At 52.2% G+C, this 23,565-nt stretch overlaps 1 protein-coding gene across 3 annotated transcripts in view; it reads left to right on the forward strand.

Moving 5' to 3' along the window:
* RIN3 (Ras and Rab interactor 3) overlaps positions 1 to 23,565 on the forward strand; it is a 124,422-nt gene that overhangs the window by 37,576 nt on the left and 63,281 nt on the right. For all 3 annotated transcript variants that reach the window (XM_045060423.1, XM_045060424.1, XM_045060422.1), the window contains exons 2-3: positions 2,350 to 2,554; positions 17,851 to 17,968. In XM_045060423.1, the coding sequence (XP_044916358.1) occupies positions 2,350 to 2,554; positions 17,851 to 17,968 (323 nt within the window). The remainder of the gene's footprint in view (positions 1 to 2,349; positions 2,555 to 17,850; positions 17,969 to 23,565) is intronic.

Consider the following 23,565-nt stretch of genomic DNA (forward strand, 5'->3'; position numbering starts at 1 on the left):
GCCTCCCTGGACTTGAACTCCAAATGAAGCCCACTGGGCCCCAGCCCCACGGCCTGCGGACATCCATAGGGCGGCCCTACGGCCCCTCCCGGCCCACTCCTGTTGCCCTGGTGACCAGGCACACTTCTCTGCGTGGACCCGGAGGGGAAATCCACAAGTATCTGTGCCTGCACATCCAGCATCCCTGAGACGGAGGGCTTCTCCAGGGATTTGGGAGTGGGGGCGTCAGGAGGGAATTTTAGCACACACCCACATTGGCTGACTGCACACCCGCCTAGCCGGGTCTCTGCAAAACCCGGCTGCTTAAACAACACAGCGCTGCCGGACCTGTTTGGTCCAGCACTTCCCAGCCTCCCTCCAACCTAAGACCTGCCAGGACCCTGCCCTTCCCTTTAGGAGATGCCGTTCCCTCATCAGGACTTTTGGGTCTTGCTGCCCTCTGACCCCCTCTCCCCCACCACCTGGTTCCACTTTTCTGTGCCTGTAACGGGGTTCATCCTGGCCTTGTCCCTCCACGGGGCGTCTCCTTACTAGCACCCGCTAGTCAGGGACACAGGCAAAAGAGGGGCACCAGCCACAGCTTCCTAGGTAATAAGGGTTACCATCCCTGCAGATACACCGAGAGATTTAGTTCCTCAGAATCAAAACTCTGTGTGTGCAGGGGTTCCGGTGGAGTGAGCATTTGGGGGAGGGTCTGAGGTCTCTTAAACTGGACCTCTACTTTGGTTTTGCTCTTTCTTAGGCCTGTGATAGGCCTCCTTCCCCCCCCCCCCGACCTATCACATCCTCACCCTGGGGAGCAGAGAGTGTTGACTAGGAGGGACATAAGGGAGCCTTCTGGAAATGTCTGTATCAGAGCAATAGAACCATAATGCAAGCCACAAATGAAGTTTTGAATTTTCTCGTAGCCACATTAAAAAAATAGAAGGAGGGACGCCTGGGTGGTTCACCTCAGTTAAGCATCCAACTTTGGCTCAGGTCATGATCTTGGGGTTCATGGGTTTGAGCCCCGCATCGGGCCGTGCACTGACAGTGTGGAATCTGCTTGGAATTCTCTGTCTCCCTGTCTCCACCCCTCCACCCCCACCAAAATAAATAAATAAACTTTAAAAAAAGTAGAAAGAAACAGGTGAAATTAATTTTAATAATGTTTTCTTTAACCAAATACACTCAAACTATTATTTCAACGTGTCGTCAACATAAAATATTATTAATGAGCAATTTTACAGTCTTTTTTTTTTTTTTTCATATCAAGACTTCAGCTCCTATCAGGTCTCAATTTAGTCAACCCACTTTTAAGAGCTCAATAGCACTGGTCTCTATCTGAGTGGTAGTTAACATGGGTATATGTATGTATGTATACATATGTATACATACATATATACATAATTAACACGGGTATATATATAGCATGTATATATATATACATATATAATTCTGTCTAGATGTATACTAAAGACTTGTATGTTTCACTGTAGGTTACACTTCAATTTAAAAGTTCTTAAGGGGCTCCTGGATGGCTCAGTCGGTTAAGGATCCAACTCTTGGTTTTGGCTTGTGAGTTTGGTTTGTGAGTTTGAACCCCACATCAAACTCCACACCCACAGTGCAGAGCCTGCTTGGGATCCTCTCTCTCCCTCTCTTCTCTCTCTCTCTCTCTCAAAATAAACAAATAAACTAAAAAATAATAAAAGGGGCACCTGGGTGGCTCAGCCCTTAAGCATCTGACCGAGTCAGGTCATGATCTCACAGTTCGTGAGTTCAAGTCCCACATCAGGTGAGCTTGAGCCGCGCTTCGGGTGAGCACAAGACCGGCTTCAGCTAAAACACCAGCCCCACTTTGTGAGAGAGCCCTGCTTCTCTCTCTCCCTCCCTCCCTCCCTCCCTCTCTCTCTCTCTCTCTCTCTCTCTCTCTGACCCTTGTGGGATTCTCTCTCTCTCTCTCTCTCTCTCTCTCTGCCCCTGGCTCACTTGCACCCTCTAGAGAGAGGTACAAAAAATAATAATAAAAAAAATAATAAAAGTTTTAAAAGTTCTTTTCAGAGCTCTGCTCCAATGCCCGCTGTGTTTCCCTGAAGCCGTCCTGGGTTGGAATTAGCTACTTCTGTTACACTGTGCTTCTGTTATGTTTATCCCAATGCTTCCACTGCTTGTTTCTGTGCGTATCCAACCCATTTTATTGTAAGCACCCTAAGGGGAAGATCATGGTTTATTTTTTTAATTCCCAAAGGACTCCTGGCTTCACAGATGCTAGATGAATAACTGACCCATTGAACCGAAACCCCGTTTGTTACACACCAGTCTCTGGGCTGGCTGCAGGATGGGCTGATCATTTGATTCTGTTCTCAGTCCTGTTCCAGATGTTGGCAAACAAGGAGAGGAAGAAGAGGAGGAAGGTGGCATGGGGCCCTGTCTGCCGGTCACCCCGAAGAACTGCCTTCCACGGCGGGGCATCAGCGTCCTGGAGAAGCTCATCAAAACGTGCCCGGTGTGGCTGCAGCTGGGTCTGGGCCGGGTGGAGGCAGCCAGGATCCTGCGGCGGGAGGCGGCTGGGGTGAGTCGGGGTCTCTTCACCTTGTGACGGGTGGGTGGGCACAGCCACGAGGAGCTGCCTGGGCTCCCACCCAAGCAGCTGGCCTCTGCACAACCGCCCACCTACATTCCTTTCTTGGGTTTATCAGCTTTTCGACTGGGGTGTCTTTTCCCCAAACTCAGGAGCGAGAGACTGGCGGGAGGTCTGGTGTCCCTGCTGGAGAGCAGGGAACTGTGTGGCTGGCATGGGCTGCTCTGGGCATTCGTGCACCTGCGTTGACACTTGGAGAAGAAAGGGAATGCCTTCAATATTAGGAGACTGGATTGTGGACAGGACCAGGCATCTGGGACCAGAGGGTACCAGAGGATATCAGAGCTGGAGGGACCTGAGAAATCATTTTACACCCCTTTATTTGACATATGAGAATTAGGGGGCTGTGTGTGATGGAGGCAAAAGCTCTTGAGTCAGGCTCTGTGAGTTGAGTGAGCCTCCCTTTCTCTCACTTTGAAATGGGGCCATCAATTAAAGTGCTTTGCTCTAGGTGATAGGGGCATTGCAGGGGAAGAAAGATCCGTAGATAGTGAATCAGAGCTCATCAAATGCCACCGACCACCACCCCACGCATTTTCTGTTCCATGCCACTTCCTTTAAAAAAAAAATTTTGTTTAATTATAAAAGTGATAGGCATATGTATTCACTATAAAAAAAAATCAAACTGGACAGATGTGACAAAGTAAGGAGTAGAGTCTTCTCAAAGTTTTTGCCATCTATTCTCTTTTAGCTTCTACTCCACTCCCCAGGAGTCTTTTTTTCGGTTTTCTTTTTTATCGAGGTGAAATTCCCATGACAGAAAATTAACCATTGTCAAGTGCACCATTTAGTACGTTCGCAGTGTTGTCCCAGCACCGGTCCTGTCAGACATCTGCCAGACATTTCCTGGCCCCAACGTGAAGCCCTGCATCCCGTCCCCCCACCCCCACCTCCGCCCCTGCCCCCGGCAACCTCCAGTCTGCTGCCGAAGCCTCTTTTGCTCTAAGTGCATGGTGTGTCCCTCCAGGCATCCTGTACGCAGAGCCCCATGTTGATAGCGGCCAGGATTCATCAGGTACTTACTGAGTCCCAGGCACTAGTCTCAGGTCTGTCTGAGAATCATCACTCTTTGGGCTCACAGCAGCCCTCTGAGGTAGGCATTACAATTATGCCCATTTCACAGAGGAGGCAACTGGGAGGCAAAGAAGTTGAGTGACCTCCCCCAGATGACTCAGTGAGCAAGGGCCCGAGCTGAACCCAGGCAGTCTGGCTGCTGCTGTGCTGTCTGATACACGCACGTGCAGGTGGAATCATGCCTTTCGGCCGCTGAGCACTCCTCCGGGGTTCAGCGGCGATGCAGTATGCAGTCTACGTGCGCTGTGTCCAGGGAATGCTCCAAGCTCCCGAGTACACGGGGCTCGGCTGATTAGTGGACTCATTCACCTTGGACTAGATAGAATCCATCAAGTGCGCTGTGTCCAGGGAATGCTCCAAGCTCCCGAATACACGGGGCTCAGCTGATTAGTGGACTCATTCACCTTGGACTAGATAGAATCCATCAAGTCCGCAGTTCCAGGATTACTGGAACTTAGGGGCTTCCAGCCACGTCCCAACTTCCCTTTGTCACAGGTGCCCCTGCCCTAGGGAGTGGGGACCCTCACTCTTAGGGAGTGAGGCCGGACAGCCCAGCAGGATCCTTCCCAGCTCAAGGGAGGCCTCCTCTGGGTATGGTGGCAGGTGCCCTGCGGGCCAGGCGAGTCCCACCGCAGCACCAGGGGCAGCCTGGGAGTCTGTAGATCCCTCTGGAGGGATGAGCAGGGAGGGAGCTCGAAGGGCAGGCTGTAAGACTGTCGTGCTCGAGAAAACAAGGTCTGTTGTTCCGTCCTTCCCCTCCATAAAGTTTTCTGTTTGGAAATAACCGACGGCTTCAGAGCGAATGATAAAACCGTGTGGAAAAACGGAGTCGGGGGCTCAGGCCAGTGAGTGTCCCAGTCAATGTTCCCAGGCCCCAGGCCCTGAGAAACATCCTCTTCCCTATTAGGTTCTTTTTTTTTTTTTTTTTTTAAGTGTTTATTTATTTTTGAGAGAGAGAGAGAGAGAGCTGGGAGGGGCAGAGAGAGAGGGAGACACAGGATTCAAAGCAGGCTCCAGGCTCTGAGCTGTCAGGACAGAGCCCAACGCGGGGCTCAAACTCATGCCACTGTGAGATCATGGCACGCTTAACCAACTGAGCCACCCAGGAGCCCCGACTCTTCTCTATTAGGTTCTGAGGGGATTAGCTTCCCACCCTTCCCGGAGGCGATGCAGCTCAAAAACAGCCCCAAGTGCAATGTTTTGATGCTGAGGGATGGCCATTTTCTGGAGCTTTCTTGGTCACTGGGAGAGGTGTGCCCCGGGCGTGGGTGTAGATGTGGGCGGATAGCACAGTCAGGACCCTTCCCAGGAGAAGGCAGATCCGTCTCCAGGGCTGGCTGGGCCGGGCCGAGGTCTTGACTGCTCTGCCCCCGAAGGGTTCAGCCCTCGCTTCAAAAACTTTAAGATAACCCCAACGCACAACAACAACAGTGGTTCTATGTGAAGAATGCTTACTGATGCCAGGCCCTGTATTAGCATTAACGTCAAGTACTATATGATGTCGTCTCATTGAATCCTCGGGATAATTCTGTGGGACTGACTCTGCTATTATCCCCAGTTTACAGATGATGAAACTGAGGCTAAGAGGAACATTTCTAGTTTGGGCTTCCCTCGAAGCAGACCCCGAGATGAGGATTTGAGTTCAAGAGGTTTATTTGGGAGGTGACCCCAGGGAGCACCAGCAGGGGAAGTAAGACAGGGAAGGGAAGGGAAGGGAGGCAGCTGATAAAAGGTATGTATGTGATCATGCAAGTTACCTCTGGGCAAAGAGGAGTGCATCTTGCTGGAGCACTCTAGGAGCCAGTGTAGAGCACGCAATCTCAAGGTCATCCCACATCTCAAGGTCATTCCCCCACTCTCAAGGGAGGAGAAAGCAGTTGTTGTCTGCCAACCCCTGAGAACCGTTAGTTCAAGGCTGTGGAGGTGAGGATTCATGTTCCAGCACCTCCTGTCTGCCCTGGGTATGAGAAGACCTGACCCTGGCCAGAAAGCGGTGCTGAGCTCTGGAGTGATGTGGGCAGACTTCCTGGAGGAGGCAGATGCTGAGCTGGGTCATGTGGCACGGATGGGCAGGACTGAGATGGGGGGAGCTGAGAGGTTCATTGGAGAGTTGGTGGGTGCGAGAACCGTACAGGCTGAGCCCCAGAGGTCGGCATGAGCTGGGCTGGGGCACACGGCGATGGACCTATGATCCGGGGGCTGAGTCTAGCAAATAGAAAGCTTCTCCAGGGCTAGGTCCTAAAGTGACCCCACGCCCAGAGGCCTGAATCAGATCCTGGGAGTAAGACCATAGCTAACATTGAGACAGAAGGCAACTGCCCTAAAGGAGGTCAGCCAGGCCCTCGCTCGGTTCCCGCTCGCTGCCCCTCGGGGGCCGCAGGAGCAGGGCCTGCCCTGAGAACAACAGAACTAGAGCAGATGCACCTTCTGTCGGCTTCCCTGCCCTCTGCCTTTACCCCGGACTCTTCCTCTTCTATATTTTCAAGCAGAAGCCAAGCCCTAAGCTCACACTCTGGTAACAACGATGGGCCAACTTTTCCCCAGAGTTTTCCCCAGAGTTGCTCTTTGCACAACCTGATCCATTCTCACGGCGATTTCTATCAGGTAGTAAGTGTTACTAGTGTCCCCATTTCCAGATGAGGAAACAAAGGCACGAGAGGTTCACTCACTTGCCTGAGGCCACACGACTGGTGAGCACAGAATCTGCTTGGCGCGATTCATCGAAGGCCCTTTGCTGGGTACCTTCATCCCACACGATGGCCTGAAACTCAGCTAGAGTGTTGCTTTCTTTGTTTTTAAAGCTGCAGCCACTGCAGGTGACTTCCAGGCTGTGAGAGAGAGAAGGGTCTCCAGAGATGGCCTGGACCCACCCTTCCTGATGTGGAGGGTACTTCCTCCTGTCCATGCGAATGGTCAAGAGACTGGGCATCCTGCCCCCTTGCCCCCACACCAGTATCTCTGTGACCTTGACCACGACCCACCCCCTCCACCCCTCCCTGTCTCTCCTCCCTGCAGCCTGCTTCTCTGATAAGGTGTTGGGAACATACTGGCCCATTTTTTATTTGTGTGTATCCAGAAACCAGGCAATCGAAAAGCCACCTTTATTCCATCTGCACCCAAACATTGTTGTGTTTAAAAGAACAAAAACAAAAACAAAAACAAACCACACTTGTTTTGGAAATTTGAGATTTGCAGAACAGTTGCAAAGATAGTATAGGGAGCTCCCCAATACTCCTCACCCAGTTTCTGCTATAGTTAACATCTAACGTTAGTAGGATACATTTGTCACAATTAATGAAACAATATCGATACATTCATGTTAACTAAAGCCCACAGCTTGTACCCAGTGTCCATTTTCTGTCCCAGCGTCTCCTCCAGGGCACCGCATTACATTTAGTCGCGGTGTCTTCTCCGGCTCATCTTGACTGTGACAGTTTCTCAGGCCTTCTTTGTTGTTCGATGGCCTTGACAGTGTTGAGGGATACAGGTATTTTAAGGTATTTTGTAGGAGGGCCCTCGGTTGGGATTTATCTGATGGTTAGACCAGCGTTATCGGGCTGTTCTCATCACATCATGTCGAAGGCACCTACTATCAACATGACTTACCACTCACTGTTAATATTGACCTTGCTCACCTGGCTGAGGTTGTGCTCAGGTTTCCCCTTGGCAAAGTTAACTGTTTCCCCCTTCTGTACTGCCCTCTTTGGCAAGAAGCCACTGTGCATACGGCCCACCCTCAGGGAGTGGGGAATCCTTACTACCTACGTCAATTATTTGGAGCTCTTCTGCACAAGATCTTTTTTGTGTCCTCTCCATTTATTTATTCATTTATTTATTTAATTTTTAATGTTTATTTATTTTTGACGGAGACAGAGCACGAGCGGGGTAGAGGCAGAGAGAGACACACACACACACAGAATCTGAAACAGGCTCCAGGCTCTGAGCTGTCAGCACAGAGCTCAATGCGGGGCCCGAACCCACAGGCTGTGAGATCATAACCTGAGCCGAAGTCAGACGCTTAACCAACCGAGCCACCCAGGCACCCCTCCATTTATTTGTTTATTCAGTCATTTAGTTGTATCAATATGGACTCATGGATATTGATTTCAATGCTTTGTGTTATAATCCAATACTATTTTAATTATTTTGTTGCTCAAATTGTTCCAACTTTGGCCATCGGGAGCTCTTTCAGTTGCCTCCTGAGTCCCTTTGATATATGCCCATCATTGCCTGCGTGCGTGTGTGCGTGTGTGTGTGTGTGTGTGTGTGTGTGTTTGGTCTTTGGAGCACTTCCTTACTTTCTGACTGCATGCTTCTTGTATATTTCTTTTTTTTTTTTTTTAAATGTTTATTTACTTTTGAGAGACAGCATGAACAGGGGCAGGGCAGAGAGAGCTGGAGATACAGAATCTGAAGCAGGTTCCAGGCTCTGAGCTGTCAGCACAGAGCCCGATGTGGGGCTTGAACTCATCAGCGGTGAAATCATGACCTGAGCTGAAGTCAGACACTTAACCAACTGAGCCACCCAGGCGCACGTGTATATTGCTTGCCCCAGTCCTGGAATCAGCCATTTCTCCAAGAAGCCCTGGTTCCTTTCGTTAGAAAATAATATTAGAAAGCAAGATCGGGGTGTTAGGTTTGTTTATTGCTACGGGAGTATCATTGCTTGGGGGACAGAAGATAGCTTTTAATGAAAGAAATCTCTTGTAAGATTGCTTTTGTGGTGGGGGTTTAGCTCAATAGTTGCAGCAGCCTAGTTGTGATACAGACCAGCCACACAGGTGGTTCAAGGCACCTTCCCCAGGTGTGAGTCAAGGAATACCGATTCCGTTCAAGGTGAGTTTGGAAAGGGGTTGGGTGCCTGGTGGCTCAGCCGGTTAAGCATCTGACTCTTGACTTCAGCTCAGGTCATAATCTCATGAACTGTGAGATCATTCCCTGTATCCAGCTTGGTGCTGATAGCATGGAGCCTGCTTGGGATTGTCTTTCTCCCTCTCCCTCTGCCCCTCCCCTGCTCACGCACTCTCAAAATAAATTTAAAAACTTCAAAAGATTAGTTCGGCAAAAGCATCAGGGAAGCCCCTCTCTTGCCCCTTCGGGGTGCTGGGGCCAGGAAGGAAGGCACAGTCAACACTTAGGGCAGACCTACTGTGTGCCACACACCATCTATCATCTTTCCAACAGCCCTGCAGAACAGGGGGCGGGCTTTCTATTTTATACCTGAGGAAACCCAACACCCGTGGTAAGGAGCCTGCCCTGAGTAATAGCTGCTAAATGGTCAAGTGTGATTGGAAGCCACCAACTGACTGCCTTCAAAGGCTTTAAAAAAATACAATGTCTCGGGGCGCCTGGGTGGTGCAGTCAGTTGAGCGTCCGACTTCAGCTCAGGTCATGATCTCACGGTTTGTGAGTTCGAGCCCCGTGTCGGGCTCTGTGCTGACAGCTTGGAGCCTGGAGCCTGCTTCCAATTCTGTGTCTCCCTCTCTCTCTACCCCTCCCCTGCTCATGCTCTGTCTCTCTCTCTCTCTCTCTCAAAAATGAATAAACTTAAAAAAAATACAATGTCTCGGCCTCATTCCCAGAAATGCGGATTTTTTTTTTTTTTTGGTCTGGAGTAAGGGCTCAGGCACCAACGTGTTTTAACAGCTCCTAGGTGATTCTGATGTGCAGCCAGGATTGAGAAACTCCATCCACTCCATGCCTTGCCACCACTTCATTATCAGTAACGGGAAACGTGGGTCATGTGTCCAGAATGGCCTCTAGAGTCATGGCAGCCCCTGAGTTTGTGGCCTCTGGGAAGGACCAGCCACTTCTGTTGCTGCACGGATGGGCATGATTGGAAAATTTCCCCCAGCAATGGGAAAATAGTCCTAAAATAACAGAAGTAGAAAAGCAGACAGCTCTGGATTGTCCAGGCCAAAAATGGATCATAAAAATAAAATCATTATTGTGTCTTGGGCTTTGGGTTTGTATATATTTATTTGGAGAGGAGGAAGGGCCTGCAGTGACTGCATAGTTCTCTCCCGAAGCATATTCTGTCCAGCTGTTACTGAAATCAGTTGGGCTTTCCAAAAACCCACACTGGCGAAGGGTAGACAGGAAGAGGCTCCTACAGCCGTCTGTTGCGGCCTCGTGGACTGCAGGCATTTACCCGTGAAACGCCCTGTGCAAGCCTGTCAGGATCTGGGCAAGCCCCCAGGGCACTGGTGCTGGGAGAGAACCTTCTGGAAGGAAGGAGTTGTGGGACCCTCCCACCCCCTTGCCCTCCCTAGACTGGAAAAGCCAGAGGACACAGCAAACCAGGGTCGGAACTAGGAGGGACACCCAGTGTCCTGCCTTGCAGCCCAGTGCTCTGACCACTACCCCACTGTTGTTTTGGGCGTGGGGACGGGAGAACCCTAGCTCTTTAGAGAAAATCGGACCCCCTGGGATGCCTAGGTGGCTCAGTCAGTTGAGCCTCGGACTTCGGCTCAGGTCATGATCTCACACTTCATGGGTTCGAGCCCCGTGTCGGGCTCTGTGCTGACAGCTCAGAGCCTGCTTCAGATCCTCTGCCCCCTTCGCTCTCTGCCCCCGTCCCCCGCTGGTTCTCTAAATAAACAAACTTTTTAAGACAGGGGTGGGGGGGGGTGGGAAGAGGGCACAGAAGGAGTGGGCTGATTCAGATGTCGGCCCAACGGGGCACCAAACTGTACTTGTTCCCACAGAGGAGAGAGGTTGAGTGAGGACGCTGGGGCACAGCAAGGTTTGTTGGTGGCCTGGTTAACGGGGGAAGACTCAGGAGTGGCGGTGGATGGTACAGAGGGCAAGACTGTGAACTGTTGCACTCGTTATGACCCCGGGCAGCCCACAGGCACAGGTTTCCTGCAGGTGGACAAAGAAGGCTGGACTTGTCACCTCCTGTTCCCTCACTGCCTACCTTGAGCTTATCCTTGTCTCTGGGCCGAGGCCTGACTTCTGGACCCGGCCTCGCTGCGAGTGCCTGGGGCCTCACATGCTTCCTTTCTGACTCATGGAGCCATCCACAAACAGTGGAGGATAGGAATGCTACGTCTGTACAGTAGGGGTTTCTGTGCCATTTGCCCTCAGGGCTCGGAGGCAGGTAGAGGGTCCCTGGGGAAGGGAGGCACCAAATACTGAGAGCTTATTATGTAGCAGGCATTCTCCGGAAGGCACCTGTGCAGTTCTTCTGATAATCACTTGAGACACTGCGTCAGCCGGGCATGCTTTTGGCTTCGAGTAACAGCAAACCCAGCCTGTGGTAACTTGAGCCATAAAGCTATGACTGTTTGTCTAATGAGGAATGTGGAAGTTGGGGCCCAGGGTTAGTTTAGCAGCTAACCGATGTCCTTAGAACCCAGGGTCTTTCCACCTTTCTGTTCCCCCATCTTCAAGGTGTTGGCTTTGTGTCCTCAGATTTGTCACCTCATAGTTACAAAAGGGCAGCTGCAGCTCCAGCCATCTCTCCCATTCAAAGGCAGGTGGTCACAGGCAAACGGCTTTCTTCTCCTAGACTCAGTCTTTTTGCCAGGGAACACATATTTTTTAGATGCCTTTTTGGTCACCCCTAACTGCAAGGGAGGTTGGGAAAGGGGGTGAATGGTAGAAAGGAGCAGAAGAACCATGATTGGCTTTGACCAAACACGATTCATCTCCTGAGGCAGGATCCGTTGCACCCAGGTCAGAATTGGGGTTGGTTAGCAAGAAAGGGAAGAGATTAGTTCTCGGGGAGCTAACTCCTAGCGACTGTCACCAGCAGGAACTATCATGATCCCATTTCCAGAGGAAGAGGCAGCCCCAGAGGGACCACACAGCTCGGAGTGGCTGAGCTAAGAACAGAACTCAGAGTTATCTGGCTCTAGAGCTGCAGGCTGAAGTTGTACGTGGAAGGGCCCCAAAGCCCAACGCTCTGAACGTTCCCCTTTCTCTCTCTCTTTCTGCTGGTCCTGCCCCCATACTTCTCATCTGCACAATGGGTAAAATACTCCAGACCCTAGGGAGGGAGTTGCTGCAAGGTACCTAAAACCTCTAGCCTGGCGCCTGGCATAGGACGCATGCTCGGTTGACAACGTGGGTTCGTGGCGTTGGAGGACGTGTCCTGTAGTGGTCACAACTGTGGCCTGAAGGTCACTGGCCTCGCATTCTCGTCCTGGCTCTGTCACTAACGACTGATGTGACCTCAGGAGGTCTTTTTGCATTGCTGGGTCTTCGTTTCTTTGGCTGGAGAGTGGGGATCTGGGCATGTTCCTGGCCTTCAAATATCCCCCCACCCCTGCCTCCAGAGAACTCGGGGGCCCCTGCATGGCTCCTCACAGAAAGAAGAGAGGAGGGGGTTCCCAAAGGATGAGGCCCAAGTCCATACCCCGGATGGCTGTACCATTACCTACTGTTGCATGACAAATCACTTGAAATTTCGGTGGCCTAAAATGGTCACCGTTTGATTTGCTCACAGTTCTGTGGGTTAGCGATCCGGGCTGGGTTCTGCTGAGCACCGCGGCTGGTGCTCACCTGGGCTCGGCCACGCAGCCGCAGTCAGCTGGCAGCTGGGCTGGGGCTGGCTGGCCTGACACGGGCTCACTCACCTGTCTGGCCCCTGGGGGTGGGCTGCTGGCTGGGCCGCGTGACTCCAGCGGACTCACTCAGATGTCCTCACGTGACACCTATGGTCCAAAAGGGTCAACACGGAAGCTGACCTGCCTCTTCAAAGCCTAGGCTCGGAACTCCAGAGTTCCCATCTGCTGCGTTCTTTTGGTCCAAGCAAGCCCCAAGGCTACCCTTCCAGGTGTGGGGGAGTTGATGAGAGAAGCTACAAAGAATTTGTGGCCACTTTTAATCCCCCATGCAGGGGAACAGTCTTTTCGTCCTTATTCCTATATCTCCCTTTGGAAAAAGATACATAATAATCATCTTACTAATAACTCGTGTTTTTTAAAGTTTGTTTATTTATTTTGGGGGGGGGGGAGTGCACGAGCAGGGGAGGGGCAGAGAGAGAGGTGGGGAGGGAGAGAATCCCAAGCAGGCTCCGCACTGTCAGTGCAGAGCCTGATGCAGGACTGGAACTCATGAACCAAGAGATCACGATGTGAGCCAAGATTAAGAGTCAGATGCTTACCCGACTGAGCCACCCAGGCACCCCTCAAATATTTATGTATTTATCAAATGAGATTATGCCTGTAACAATCTTAGCATGTGGTTTAGTGCTCAGTAAATGGTAGCAGTCTACTATAATAATAAAGATTATTAGCACTATTTATTTATTAAGTGCACACCCAGTGTCAGGTGTTTTATGTACGTCATCAGCAATTCTCACGGCAGCCCCGAAAGGTGGATGTTACCATTCTCATGCTCAGAAGAGGAAAGGAACTTGCCCGTGGATCCAACAGCTAGTGAGTAGCAGAGCTGGGATCTGGGTCCCACTGTATCTCTAAAAAGCTAGCTGCGGCGGGGGCAGAACGAGAAGTGAAGGGGGCCTGGAGAATTTGCACACAGGACCCCCAAAGGTGTGGGAGAACGAGCTCTGAGGGGCCCATCCAGCACTGCGGCCTCCTACGTACTCACCTGCAGCAACCATCGTGGGCGATACCTCCTTAGAGTAGAAGTCGTGGTCACCAGTCGTGAGGCTGGGGGTGAGGGGTTCACAGACAGCTCGCACCGATGGCCTTCCTCCCGACGCTGACTTTGGCCCGACTCTGCCGAGTCTAAGCATAGGAGACTCACCATAACCTAGAATGCTTGCAGGAGTCACTATGGTTATTTAGAATATTATAATATGCATCATCGTGCCTATCCTCACTTGGCTGCACAGCGACACTGTGTCTGGAGTGCGGTCTGTGGCTATTTCCCAGGAGGGACCCTGTGACTAGCTGAGCAGCTAACCCCCCCCAAAGGGGAACACAGAACACTGTCCAAAGGACAGTGGCCCAGGCAGACCCCTGTCAGTGGCCCCCCTCCCTCATGGCCCCACTAGCCCGCAGCCTCTCTGTGCACCGCCCCCCCCCAAACTTTCCCCAGTGCCTTACCTTGGCTTTTCAGATAAGAGCCCCAGGACTTGGCCATGGTAGAGGGAAGTGCCATGTGAGGCTTTGTGGCCATGCAGAAACGGTGGGTGTTGGGCATTCAGAACTGGGGACTTGTCAGCCTGGGGGACTTTCCACCCCTGCCCACGCCCCTGCCCCTCAAAAAGCAGATGACACAGGCAGGAGGGCTATAAATAAGTGAGCCGCTCCTGGCGACACCTTGGTCTGCGTCTTCCTCCTGCCCTTCCCATCTGCGTGGCCTTGGGTTTGTTTTTCCTCTCTGTAGCCCGAGTCTTCACCCGTCAGAGAGGATGGCAACAGTAGCTACTTCACAGGGCTGTGGGGAGAACGAGTGAGGCCAAATGTAAGGGACGAACGTGGCGCAGAGCACCGACGTCAGCCGCGGTTTCAGCTTCTGGCTCCTCACCGTCGACTGAACCACGCTCTCAGGGAAGCTCCTCCTGGTTCCTTTGCACAGTAAACACGTGTGGCAGACTCATCCTCAGTTCTAGGTGGAGCCCGAGACCGGGAGACAGAAGACCAAAACCCAGCTGGGGGGGGGGGGGTTTGCAAACGGAGAATGAATCCTTAGTGAGCATCTGTAGAGACCCGACTGTCCCACTGGGTGCTTCCCTGTGCAATATCTCCGCGGCTTCCAATACGGAGGGACGGGTCCTTGGCTCTTTTTTTGTTTCTGCTGGGTAGTCTGGGTGTTATTCTCCCCATTTACAGATCACATCAGAACACTGAGGCTCAGGGGAGCCACAGAATCACCCAGGGCCACTGAGCTCATGACTGGCTGCTCAGGGCCTTCCGGGGGCCCAAGAAAAATACAGATTGTGACAGACTGACTCTCCTCCCAGCTGGAGAAGTTATCTTCTTCCTTTCCGTAAACATGGGGGTGGAGCACAGGGCTGATGTGTCAGCAGAGTGGAGAAATCTAGAAATAAGTCCGTGCTGGGTGTGAAAGAGCCAGGGAGCTTGCAGGGCACGAGGAGGTCCCATTTGAGGCTGGCACCCGTGCTTTGTCATGGCAGTCAACCAAGAGAGAGCTCAGCGTGGGGTCACAATAGTCCAAGAAGAAGGCGATGCCAGTAGAGGGAGAAATATATGTTGGAGCTACGGCCCTGGCCCTTTGTGGGTCTCTCGCTCTCTCTCACTCTCTGACCGCGTTCATCCTTCTTATAGGCATCCTGATTGTCTTCTCTTCTCTTTTATTTGAAAAAGTAAAAATGGTTGGTGGCATTTGCACTCACGGGTCATGAGCCACAGTTTGGAAAACACTGGCCTTCCTTCCCGTGCCCTGTTCCCCAGAGCTCCAGGCAAGAGGCCCTGGGGCAGCCCGGAGTCCACTGATTCCACACTCACCCCCCCCCCCCCCGCCCACGTACATACTCACTCACTCACTCACTGCTTTGGCAACAATTCTCCAGCGCCCGTGGGGGTCCTACAATTCAACCCGGTTCTGACACTGAGTACCTGGAGTGACGCAGACCCCGTAGGTTAAAGAGCAGAGTCCCCAACGAGACTGCCCTTACTTCAGACGCCAGACACAAGTGGGGTCCCCGGGCTACCCAGACTTCTGACTTGGCTTTAAACATGACGGCCCCCCTTCAGAGCTGGTCATTCACTGAATGACTCTGAGAACTCACTGCAGAGACTCTATTTCTGCTGACCCTTTTATTCTGAAGGACACAACTCAAGAGCAGCTAGGGACACAGACGAATAGGGGTGAGGTCTGGGGTGGGGAGGGGCGCACAGAGCTCCCGTTCCCTCCCCCTGGTGGAATCCAGGCACAGCACCCCTGACACATCTACGTGTTCACCAACCAGAAATCTCCACGGAGTTTTATCTCCTGGGCATGACTGGGCCGACTAACATGTTGGCCATCCAGCCTGCAGCTCCCCGGAGAGGCAGAGGTGGGGCTGAAAGTTCCAACCTTCCATTCCCCCCCCACCCCCACCCCCACCCCCGCTGGTTTTTCTGTGGCCAGCCCCTCCTTTGACACCAAGGGCTGCCATGAGTCACCTGTTAGTGTGAATTCAGGTACAGTCAAAAACGGCTCATTATGAATAATAAAGGACACTTATCACTCAGGAAATTCCAAGGGTTTCTGTAGCTCTGTGCCAGGAACCTGAGACAAAGACCAGACCAGATCTACACTCCCCCACCCCCCCACCCCCACACCCCCACAGACTCACCCTCACATTCCCACACACACTGCCGGTTCCCATCCAGCCCAGGCGGAAGACAGCTTGACCTTGGGCCTCTGAAGCAAAGGCCAGATAAACCCTTTTCTCTGCAAGACCGTGTGTTCCTGAGGCCAGATCAGGTTCAGGTGAACACATCCGTTCAGCGATGCCACAGCTTGGCGTAAGGCGAGGCCGTGCAGGGGGCTCAGGCGTCCTCTCTGCGTGCAGGGTGGGGGCTGCGGAAGGCTTCTAGAGGTAAGCCAGCCTCTGCTGGGTCCCCTAGGGAAGGCCAGCTTCCAGGCTGGGGCACATTTGCAGGCAGCATGTCACCTGCATTTCCACCCCCAGAAGCCTCCCTCCTGTCCTCGCCTGTCCTCTCCCATCCACTCCAGGCTCTCATGCTCTCTCCACTCTGCCTTGCTCCAGGCGAGGGGCTGGTAAACTTCCAACCACAGTTGAGTGACTCATGGGCTCATTGTGTCACTGCTCCCAAAGGAGCCCAGCTTCTCTGGGCAGGGTGCAGGGGGTATGGGGGTGACTGAGTGCCCAGGATCCAAGTCGAAGGGCATTACTTGTCTCTCTCTACCTCAGCTTCCTCCTCTCTAAAATGGGGATAATGATAACACCCTCCAGGGGCACCTGAGTGGTTTAGTCAGTTAAGCGTCTGACTTTGGCTTCGGTCATGATCTCACGGTTTGTGAGTTCAAGCCCCACATCGGGCTCTGTGCTCACAGCTCCGAGCCTGCTTCAGGTTCTCTGTCTCCCTCTCTCTCTCTCTCTGCCCCTCCCCTCCTCAAAAATAAATAAATATTTTAAAATAATAGTAATAATAATAGCAACCCCCCCCCCATAGCTTTAATAAGGGAACTAAGCGAGATCATGGAATCTAATCACCTGGGGTTAAAGCCTGAGGCAGACTAGGGAGGCAGTAGGTGTGGGCTGCTATTAATCAATATTAGTATAATGTTTTCTTAACAGTTATAATAACGAAAGCAGAGAATCTGGAGTATCATGAAAGGGGAGAGAGGACAGTGTGCCTTGGTGGGGAAAGGGAAAACGTGCCATTTTCATGCTTCTCCAGAGCGTCTCGTGCCCGGGGCCACATCCCTGGGGCCACATTCTCGGGGATGCCCTGGTGGCCCTGTTCCCCAGCCTTCCCTCAGCATCTCTGGCCAGGCTCCTGGTCTTCCACGCTCTAGCCCAGGAGCTTGGGACCTGAGTGGGGGAGGCTTTAGACCTCAGGGTGGGGACAGGGGTGGAGGCGAGCATACATGTTGGGGTGTGACTTGAAAATCAACATGACTGCCCCTACCTTAGAGCTTTTCTGTGTGTGTATGCCGGACCCCTACCCATATCAGAATCAGCCCATTCTGAACCCTTCCCGCCCAACCAGCATCCCCGGGGTGGGGCACAGGAATCCGCATTAAAAATTTTTTTTTTTTCAACGTTTATTTATTTTTTTGGGGACAGAGAGAGACAGAGCATGAACGGGGGAGGGGCAGAGAGAGAGAGGGAGACACAGAATCGGAAACAGGCTCCAGGCTCCGAGCCATCAGCCCAGAGCCTGACGCGGGGCTCGAACTCCCAGACCGCGAGATCGTGACCTGGCTGAAGTCGGACGCTTAACCGACTGCGCCACCCAGGCGCCCCAGGAATCCGCATTTTAAACACCCCCATCAAACTCTGTGTCTACAATACAGAATTCTTTAGGAAACATTGATTTAGTTGACCGCCCCCCCTCTGTGGGCCTATGAGAAATGGAGACTCAGGAGCAGCGGACATGGGCCAGGTGACACGTGGCTCTTGGGGCAGAATCCCCAGTTCCCCTGAGGGATGCTTGCCTCCTTGTTTCTGGAACATTCTGGATGACTTCCAGCTCACTGCTGTCCTTCTAACCTTCACCCAAATCTTTGACTCATGGAGCTGCCCCCTCCTTCCATTGTAGACGTTCCTGGTCTGCCGGGACAGCAGCTTGAAGCACCTGGTGCTCTGTGTCCACTTCCCTTCCCTGAACGACAGCTCGTCCGAGGTGCTCGAATACACCATTAAAGAAGAAAAATCGAGTAAGTACCTTCCTGTGCTGGCCCCTGACCACACAGCAGCAGAAGATGCTATACCACACTACCACAGACACTCCCATCTGGTCAGAAGGGTTTAAAATAGGAAGGCTGGGAGGACTTTCAGCCCCCCAGAGTTATCTGGCCAGGTTTGTTGTGAACTCAGTTTATCACTCACAGTCGATGTGTTTCCGCTCACCCCTGTCACAGCCTGTTGGCTTTGCTTCCTCTTGGCCGCCGTGAAGCTTCTTCTGGTTAGCTCACGCTGGAGAAACTGAATAAAAGGAGAGGAACTGTCTGGATCCCTGGTCCCAGTGATAGCTCGGCACACACCCCAACCTTGATCTTGGACAAGTCACTTAACCTCCCTGAGCCCATTTTCTCGTCTGTCAGATGCACATAACAGTCACTGTCCCGCCTGAGTCACAGGGCCTTTGTGAGGGTCAAATGGGCAGGCAGTTTGGAAGACGGAAATCCTGTGTGTGCACAGGGCTGTGGGGAGCAGGCCTGGGGCCCGTGGGAAAATGTTTTGGGGCCTCTGATCAAGGGCGGTTTGTACTGATACACAGTGAAAGGGTCCGGGCCTCTCGCAGACCATGCCAGGTAGTAAGAGCCAAAAAGCCTAGAAGTTAGAAGAATCTATAGAATATTCCAGGCATCCAGCTTAGGTCCTCTTAAAAATCCGGGGGTGTGGAAACCTTTTTACCCTTAGTTAGAGTGAAAAGAGTTAAAGAAGACAATAAAATATGTACGAAGTATATTTCGTAAATATATATTTATATAACATGTAAATATAATAAATATTTTGAGATATTTATTAAATATTCTGGAGTAGTTCTCAGGAAACACTTGTGCCCAACACTGAGCAGATACACAGATGAATAGGCTCTTGGCCTCAAGGGTCTCCCAGTCTAGTTGGGGGTGGGGGTGGGGGGGCTTGGTGGGGGTGGGAGGGACACAGACACACACTTGCTGTGCAGTGTGACAGGGGTGACTGCAGAAGGTGGGAAGGATTCCAGGAGAGCAGGAACAAGGAGAGAACACAGGCTGGGTCCCAAAGGGGAGACCAGTGGGTATTCATGCGCTTAGAAGCTAATCTAGCTCCAGAGGTGGATGTGGATGAGCAAGCAGAAGCAGGTTGCTCAAGGGGGCCTTTCCACAGAGACCCTGACTCACTGTATGTTCAGCACATGGTTATTGAGAATCTCCCCTGTGTCAGGAGCTGTTCTACCACTGGGACCACAACATGGGACAAAACACAGCCTCAGCCTCTCCGGGCTGATGTTCGGGTGAAGGGAGGAGACGGTAAACAAGTAACAATACAGGGTGACCTTGAGCTGAAGAGTCCCTGCTGTGTAGAATGTGGAAATGGGAAGATCAGCCAGCTGCCTCAATATCAACAAAAAGCGTAAGGGCTTAAGCCCAGAAGAGGCTAGTGTCTGCTCCTGTGCAAGATTCCTCAGCAGCAGCGGGGAAGGCTCTTTGGGGGGGAGGAGGGCGGGGGGCTCTGCAGCAGGAGCAGGCAGCCTCCCAGTTCAGAGTCTTGTGCAGGAAATGGGTCTGTCACTTGTGCTTGCATTCCATTGGCTAGAGTGCGGTCATATGACCACACCCAACTGCAAGGGAGACTGGGAAATGCGGTCCTGGCTTGTGCCCAGGCAGAAGCAGAGGACTTGGATTTTGGTGAAAGGCTGAGAGTCTGTGAGGGGGTAGAGTATGTGGGGTTGTTACTCTAGATAGCAAACCAGTGACCTCTGTCCCGCAGTGTCCAGCAAGGAAGAAAGTGTAGGGATCTCAAAGAGGAAGGAGGGTCATAGTTTTCCCAAGCCAGGGTATACAGCGCCTTCTAATGACTGCAGAAGGGGGAGGTTGTTTGGGGCTCCTACTGTTCTCCAAGAACCCGGGCCCTTTCATGGATGTTCTCAGCAGGTGCCTGGGGGTGCACAGACCCCGGGTGCGTGTTTGACCATCAGCCGAGTTCAAAGACTCGCCTGCCCAGGCACTAGTTACCTGCAGTCCTTTAGAAACCTGATAGCCAGTTGTGCTCTTGAATTTCAACACCAGCATGGAGAAAGTAGCTGAAGGTGGGCAGTAGCGATGTGCTGAGCATGTTACCCATCCACACGTGCTCCAGAAGTGCAAGGAGGGAGCTTTGCTCAAGGGCAGGCCGATAAGCAAGGCTTCTCAGAGGAGAGGGGAACCGGGCTGGACTGACAGACTGGAAGGTCTGCTTTTCTCCTTTGCCCCTCGCTTCCTTCCCACTTCCCCGCCCTAGCTCCAGGGTAATCACTTCTAAGTCTTTCCAACCCAGTTACACTTCCTGACCTTTGGGGACTTGGTCAGAAAGCACGCACAAGTCCTACCCAGTGGAACCAGGATGTCATGTCTGGCTGCAAATGTCTCATTTCCAATCGGGAGCCCAAGCCACAAACCAAGGCACTTAGCTCCCTTTTCCAGATTCATATCTTCCTCCCAGGACCGTGTGGTAGCATCTCACTTCCCACTCTGAAACACTCGGTGCTCAGCTTTGCCGAAAGGACCGTCAAAACCCAAACCCCAAATCCTTCCTGTGACATAACTCTTCCAATCATGATGTGTGTCCATTCACTGTGACCGCACAGATGTCATCTATAAGTTTGCATGTGTTTTTCTTTGGCCCTTTCTGTATGTTACTCTGGCGCTCCCCCAAACCTCACACTCCTGAACCCAGACAACATCAAGAATGTACCAGGTGATGTGTTTCTGTGCTTCCTTGATTCACCGTTCTGATCTTTTTGGTCTCTTTCCTCATTCAGTACCTGTCTCCTTAACATGGCGATCGAGCACAGACTACAGAAGCCACCGCCTGTGTTTGAATCCCAGTTCTGTCTTTCACTACCTGTGTGACCTCTCCAGGCCTTACTTAGCCTCTCCAGGCTTCTACGATGGGAAGGATAATGGTGTCTCCCTCATAGGGGTGCTTGCAGGAATTAGTGTGTCTAAATTACTTAGGACAGAGGCACCTGGGTGGCTTAGTCAGTTAAGCATCCGACTCTTGGTATCCGTTCAGGTCATGATCTCATGATTAGTGGGATCGAGCCCTGAGTCAGGCTCTGTGCTGACAGCGTGGACCCTGCTTGGGATTCTCTCTCTCCAAATAAATAAACAGACTTTAAAATAAATAAATAAATAAATAACTTAGGACAGTACCAAGAGCACAATAGAAGATTATAATCATATCTGTTGGGCCTTATTATCATTATTATTATTACTAATTCTCCTGCAAGATTAAGCTAAAAGGAAGAGTGGAATGAGCCTACACAGAGGTTTCCAGGCTCTGGGTAAATCCCTTCCAACGTGTGCGCCTGCCTCGTAGTCCCTCGTGGGAGGAGGGAGCCACCAAGCGTTTGAGTCCCCCTGTGGCTGTGGTGGCCTCAGCGGGGGACAGCCTGAGGAGGAAGTGGGCAAGGGGAAGGCCCAGGCCTGGGACTGGGGCCTTTTGTTGGGATTTCCCACGCAACTCAGGCAAAGGAGGGAGACAAAGGGATCCCCCGAACACAGGAGGTCAGCCTTACCCGTGGCCCCACGAGGAAGGCTCACTTGGACCACCTCTGTGGTTCTGTGTGCTTGGATCCCCCTCTCCTTCCTTGTTAAGAGTTTCTTTGCGGGGCGCCTGGGTGGCTCAGTCGGTTGGGCGGCCGACTTCGGCTCAGGTCATGGTCTCGCGGTCCGTGGGTTTGAGCCCCGCGTCGGGCTCTGTGCTGGCAGCTCGGAGCCTGGGGTCTGCTTCAGATTCTGAGTCTCCCTCTCTCTCTCTGCCCCTCCCCCATTTATGCTCTGTCTCTCTCTGCCTTTCAAAAATGAATAAATGCTTAAAATTTAAAAAAAAGGGGGGGTTCTTTGCAAAACGCTGACCCAGTCGCTCAGGCTAGTGATGCTGTGGGGACGAACAGCCCTGAGCAACAGCGGCTGCTGTCTGCGCTCTACGCAGGGAGGGGCGGTGACCACTCCGAGCAGGCATCACCATCTCCTGCACCCCCAGTCTACCTCTGTTCCGCTCCGAGGTGAAAAGAAGGCTTTGCCGTGTCTGGGTAGCTAAGCTACCACTTAGCTTCACAGGGACCCTCAGAGGCCAGCTGCGTGTGCGTGGCAGGTGGGGGCAGAGAACCGGCAGAAGAAGGCACTAGGGCCGGGGACGCAGGGAACGCAGGAGCAGGCTACAGGACGGACGGAGGCTAGGCCAGCTGAAATGGCTGAAATTAATGAAAGGCTAGCCCCTTTTCATTCATCCGCACCCTTGAAGATGGTGACACTGACACATTCACGTGACGGCATTTTTTCTGCTGGCTGCCAAACGAAAGCAAAAACAAAAGAAGGAGAAGGAAGAAAAAGAAAATGAGTTGGCCCTGTCTCCAGAAGAGGAACCATGAGACAGGGACGGATGATGTGGTCTGGCCCCTACAGAAAGCCACTGCCTGGCACTCAGTCTGAGCCACAGGCCCCGTTTCGGGGGCAGCCCCACGGTACTCCCTGCCTACTCCCTGCTACCCAGGCTGACCCCCTGGCTTTAGAAAAGCTGGCGTGTTGAGCTCAGGAAGGGTGTCTTCTACCCTGAACAGATCTCCCACTCTGAGCTCTGTGGTTTGGGGCCAAGTAGTTGAAGCTGATAGATCCACCTGTGATTAGGAACAAAGCCCACCTCCCTGGGAAATTTGGTGAATGTCGTGCTGACTGGCACTGATGTGTTACCGCCACTGGACTGGGGGAACCTTTAAACCAAGGAGGAGAGAAGTTCTAGATAAGTGTTCCTGGGCAGTAGAGATCTGTATGTATGGGCAGGTCAGAGCGTCATCCAGATGGCCCTGTGTGGACCAGAATGCCTTTGAGGTCCACACGGGAGATTTGCACTGCTGCTCTTGGGTTTGAGCCCTTCACCAACTGGCCCACCATCCTAGAATGAGATTTAACCCATATTTGGACCACAGCGTATTAAGTCCATAAAAAGGGAAGGAACGATCATCGTTAACGTCGGGGTTGGGAAGGACAAGGCAAGCTCGTGATATTTTATCGGGGAGGCAGTACTCCCATAGTTGTGAGTTACACTCTAGTCAAAGCAGAGCTCTTTTGAGAGCATGCGCTCTGGAAAGGCAGATGGTTCTACATCTTTATTCTGTCTCTGTCACCTTGGGACATCAGACAAGCTACTTATCTGTGCTTCAGTTTCCTCACGTACAAAATGGGAGCACCTGCAACAGAGCCAACTGTTGGAGGGTTGATGAGTGAATACATGTAGGGATGGGGGACAGTATCGCCTGGTGGGAGGAAAGCACTCAACAGCATCGTAGCCATGTTATCATGATTTATAATAAGTAATATATGTTTGCTCTCCATTCCAGTTCCTGGCACGGAGCTCCCCAAACCCTTGGAATTTCCTGAGTGTTAGGAGCCATAAAGGTGTCTTGATATTCATGACAAGTCCCTTTCAATCACACCAGAGTTTGTACAAAGACCTCAGTGAGGGCTGGGGAGCATGAGGTGTTGGTTGCCAGGGAAACCAATTTCATGATTGGAGGGTGGGAACTTTCTGTTCCACACCCTGACCTCCAAGGAGAGGAGAGGGGCTG

This window comes from Felis catus, chromosome B3 (assembly GCF_018350175.1).
Source record: "Felis catus isolate Fca126 chromosome B3, F.catus_Fca126_mat1.0, whole genome shotgun sequence".
Taxonomy (NCBI): Eukaryota; Metazoa; Chordata; class Mammalia; order Carnivora; family Felidae; genus Felis; species Felis catus.